Source organism: Malania oleifera, chromosome 1, assembly GCF_029873635.1.
Source record: "Malania oleifera isolate guangnan ecotype guangnan chromosome 1, ASM2987363v1, whole genome shotgun sequence".
Classification (NCBI taxonomy): domain Eukaryota; kingdom Viridiplantae; phylum Streptophyta; class Magnoliopsida; order Santalales; family Ximeniaceae; genus Malania; species Malania oleifera.
Genome location: NC_080417.1, coordinates 137,379,791 through 137,384,409, shown reverse-complemented (window position 1 = coordinate 137,384,409; position 4,619 = coordinate 137,379,791). Strand labels below are relative to the sequence as shown.

At 41.2% G+C, this 4,619-nt stretch overlaps 1 protein-coding gene across 1 annotated transcript; it reads right to left on the bottom strand.

The window, feature by feature from the left end:
* Window positions 1-2,196: 2,196 nt before the first annotated feature.
* Window positions 2,197-4,256, bottom strand: LOC131155073 (NAC transcription factor 56). The gene is made up of 3 exons (XM_058107994.1): window positions 3,819-4,256; window positions 3,391-3,701; window positions 2,197-3,224 (listed from the first exon to the last, which is right to left on the bottom strand). Exons 1-3 carry the CDS (start codon window positions 4,000-4,002, stop codon window positions 2,649-2,651), a joined length of 1,071 nt encoding a protein of 356 aa, XP_057963977.1. The 5' UTR covers window positions 4,003-4,256; the 3' UTR covers window positions 2,197-2,648.
* Between the last annotated feature and the right edge of the window lie 363 nt (window positions 4,257-4,619).

Below are 4,619 nucleotides of genomic sequence, written 5' to 3'. Positions count from 1 at the left end.
GGAGCTAGCTGTGTCTCATCACACACCCATGAAGCCCAAAACTTAATATCACCCGAATATGACACCCACGTACGCATACGACGCTGTTCCTCAAATTATCTCAATAGCTTTTTGGGCATCAAAATCCCCCATCCATGGATTGCAAAAGGTTGAAATTAAGGTTATTGGTGCAGGGGCAGAAACCAAATATCTTCAGATAGATAGATAGAGGCTGCTGACTTGAATCATGAAAAAAGCAAATCAACTTTCATCACACACACACACACACACATATTGATTCTCTAGAAGCTAGCATATATATATTGACTATATGCACATACGAGTTGAAGTTCACTATTTGCATAAGGCAGCGTTTGGGCGTGATGTAGTTTTCTTCAAATTAGCTAGGTTTACAAGAAAGGCGGTCTGGTCTGGCCGGGCGGAGAATTAACTAATTAATGGGTTTCTTTCAACATCATGAAGCCTTAATTCTCAAGTCTATCCTCCTTTATACATTAAACCGTCCAGTCATAGAGGCAGCTTAAAAGCAATCTCTGATTTATTTCCTTTTCCGATATGATGATGAAAACAAAACTACTCCTTTTAATTTCATGCATGTATATCTCACCAAACGTCTTGCTTTTATTTAAATTTAATTAATCTTCCTTCAAGTTTTTCTTATAAATAATTTCATGCACTGGACATGGCGATTAATATATATATATAATCATCACACCACTTTGGATATTATTAGAGTTGTTAATTTGTTAGTTGTTAGTTTAGTTATTATTTCAGTTGTATTTTTTATTTTATATACTAGTATAAATACCATTGTAAAGATAACTTTTTCATCAATTCCGGAATATACAATTTTATTTATTTAACAGATATTATGGTGTGACATCAAATTCGAGGGTGAAAGTTGTCCGCCCATTGACGCACCCTGATGATTCATCGACGTAATGCCTCAACGGAAAATCTAACTCGTGACTTTGGGCTTATCAAAATCACAAGCCACCCTTACCGTTTGAGCTAGCCTAGCTGAGCCATGACGATTAATATTTTGTTGGTCTTATCTTGCATTGATGACATCTTCCTGCTTCATTTATTTATTTTTTGAGTTTTTGATGTTTTAAGATTAATGAGAAGGGGAAGAAATTAAGGGAACATGGGTTTGAAAATTTTTGGGTGACGTAACCTACCTAGGATTGTTTCTTTATCTTATGTATGACCAACGAAGGATGACTAGAACATTGACATCGATGGATGGACCGATCCCACCACAAAATTTGAGCTCAATGAAGACGAGAAGTTTGATGCATGCATGTCTGCCGGTGTAAAAAGTTTCTAAAACCCATTCATATCTCTGCATACCATCATGTGGAATATCTGAACAAGGATATTCTGCATATGCATCATATATATATATGCTGCCCAGTATTTATTTCATGCAATTTTCTTTTTAAAATTGTCAGTCTCAATTTATCAGGGAAAAAGGGTTATGATATCATATATAGATCATAAATGACATATTAGGTCAACCTAATTTGTGTTCATTATTTTTTCATGCAGGACCGAATCTGAATACAGAACTTTTTCTGCTTTTCTATGCACACTCCTATTTGATGTAAAGAAGCTAGAATCCTAGTTAATATTGCATTTCTTTTAACACACATAAATATGGAACTGATAATTTTGTTGGGTAGAAAGATGAAAACTATATATCGAGAATATATTATGTACGTTTATAAAGTAGATTTGTAGCTACTTTTACTTAGAGTTGCAAAAGTAAAGGAGAAAATGAGAAAGAGCAAAGGTCGGCCATGCATGGCCACCGATTAAATTAATATATATGGGCATTGAATGAGTTCATTTGGAGAAAGTTTGGGCATAACTTTTGGTTTGAATTGAATCACCATTGCACTGCTGAGCTTGATGATTGTTCCAAGAAAAAGCTAGCTAGAAGGGAAGGAAAGAAGAAAGATTGCTGAAAGAAACAATATTCTAACCATCTAGGGTTTATGACCTTTGTTTTTTCAACAGATGCAGTGATATAGTGTAGTGAAAATACTGCCGTTTAATGCAAACAAATTGACCAAATATTAACCAGGCACCACTTCTCAGCTGGCTGAAATTAATTACTCATGCACAACTGCAATTGACCACAAGTCTTGGCACAACCACACATTGATTACTGCTTAGGATCAATGACAAAAATAGACAAACCATCATGAATCAATCTTCCATTTCATGAACAGCAGCAATAATATATAAAATTATACATTAACTAAAAAGATGTTCTATACAGTTTCATTTGAGTGTTGTAAATATGATTAATTCCTAGACCAAAAATATTAAATAATTCAAATACATGCGTTTATTTTTCTACATCATCAAGAGCTCGCGCGCACCTCTTATCACTTTTTTTTTTTTTTTTGCATCCATCCATCTCTAAAGAAGTACAACTATATGCATATAATCGTGAATCTAACTACCTAATTATGATCTTACAACTTAAAAAGAGTAACAAAATCTCAATACCAATCCAAGATTTCGATTCCTCCGAGAACTTCAATTTGATGATCACTTACTCATCATCATAAATCATATATATAGGCATATGCATATAATCATGCACCAAACCTCAGTAATCTAGAACTAATTAAGATTTAAGAGTACCAATTCATCCCGTTTAGCTGATACGCCTGCCGGAAAACCCCGTCGCCGAAAGACCCCAGCATTGTCTGCTGGTGCAACGACTGCGTTTGCGGATTCAGCTGCCCCAGTAGCGCCGCAAATGAATTGTTCATGCCGCCCGACCTTTCCATACCGTCGTTGGCGTCGCCATGAAACCTCTTTACAGTCGTCGAAGCTCCGGCAGCGGCGGCGGAGCCGTCTTCGGCCCAATACAGAGATGGCAACGTCCGTTTCAGGGTGTTCGACGCGGTTGGAACCGCCGGGAGGTCCGGCTTGGAGCTCGAAGATGCCAGCTGAGAAACGGCGGCGCCACCGGCGATGCAGTCGTTTCCCATTATACCCTCCAGTAAGTTCTGCTCGTTCTCGAGCAATGCGCCGTAGTTTGCGGCGGTCTTTGGCGGCTGCAGTTTGGGGTTGTATTGGCCGCCAGCGGCGGCTGCGATCGGCAGCGACGCCAGCATGTCATCCATGGAGTCTTCCTTGTCGTGATCCATCAGTCGCTGCGTGTTGTTCTTTTTGTAGATTCGACATAGCACCCAATCATCCAGCTAGAATGCGAAACAAATTTTTTTTTTTTAAAACCCAATTGTCATTAATTAATTAAGTTAATAAATCAATCACTCGATCTTAATTCCCTGTAGGTCTAGAAATTAAAAAGAAATAAAAAGTGGCTTATTTTTAATAAAAAAAATTAGAATATATAAATAAAATTACCCGCAAGGAGCCTTTCTTGTTGCCGACGACGTCACAGCCGGGAGGCTTATTGCTTAATTTGTTGTCAGCGAGACGGTACTCGTGCATGATCCAATTGGTTTTGATTCCTTTTGGGGGCTTTCCTCCGTAGAACACAAGCGCCTTCTTAACGCCCACCTTCTGGGTTCCGCCGGAGGTTAACACCGGCTTATCGGTTCCGGTGGCCTTCCAGTACCCAGACGTCGCCGCCCTGTTCGGCCGCGCCCCGTTGGGATACTTCCGGTCACGGGGACTAAAGAAATACCACTCTTGTTCGCCAAACGTGGCCTTAGCTGAAACCCATGAAAGTAATAGATTAACATCGATCTACCGTTCCTAATTTTTGTGAAAAAATTGAAGTTTGATGGCATGAACATATCAAGAAATTAATTAATTAATCTGGTAATTACCGGGGAGCTCCCAGGGATCGAACTTGTAGAGATCGACCTCGGCGATGATGGCGACGGGGAGAGGAGCAGAGGAGGCCTTCTTCTTGAGGTAGTGAACGACAAGCTCTTCGTCGGTGGGGTGGAACCGAAATCCCGGTGGGAGCTGCGGCTGCTGCGACCCCGTCGACGAGTCCGTGCTCTCCATTATTCGATTAACACCTCCACCGGTGTCGATTCCGAATGAAAGGGTGTCTGTCTCTCTTGGAATTTGAGATTCGATGATGTTCAGAGGCGGAGAGAGCGAGCGAAGGAAGAAGAAGATAACAGAGCAGAGCAGGTGCCGAAAATGTTAATACGAGAGAGAATCGGCAAAACAAAACCCATCACCTGAATTTTAAGTGGGTACGGGGTTAGGAGTTTATAATGAGGTGCTAGATGCAATCCAGTGCGAGCGCGTGCAGAGAGAGATGCACGAGGGTCCAAAGGGAAAACGCCGAGTGCGAGGAGGAAGGGCAAACGGGTAATTGGGGTGGTGAGTAATGACCAGAGTAGCCTCAGATCTTCCAGGGGAAGGGGGGTGGAAAGGAGTGAAGAGGAGGTGATGGGTACCTAAATGATGACACATTAAAGGGGTGGGAGCCAGAATTTGCGCCTTTAATCGGGCGACACGTGTTATTCCAAGGGGGAGGAGCGACACGTGGGAGCGAGGGTGGAGGGGCCCACAGAAGCCGCACAAAGCAAAAAAAAAAAAAAAAAAAAAAGGAGAGAGAGAGAGAGAGGGATAAGTGTGGGGGGCGGGGAGTGGGAACATGCTTTACGCTT

Bases quoted from the DNA above. Each gene is read 5' to 3' on its own strand.
- LOC131155073 (XM_058107994.1), bottom strand. From the start codon at position 4,002: ATGGAGAGCACGGACTCGTCGACGGGGTCGCAGCAGCCGCAGCTCCCA. The intron at 3,702-3,818 runs GTAATTACCAGA...CATGGGTTTCAG, and splicing joins CGATCCCTGGGAGCTCCCCG to CTAAGGCCACGTTTGGCGAA. The intron at 3,225-3,390 runs GTAATTTTATTT...TTCGCATTCTAG, and splicing joins ACAAGAAAGGCTCCTTGCGG to CTGGATGATTGGGTGCTATG.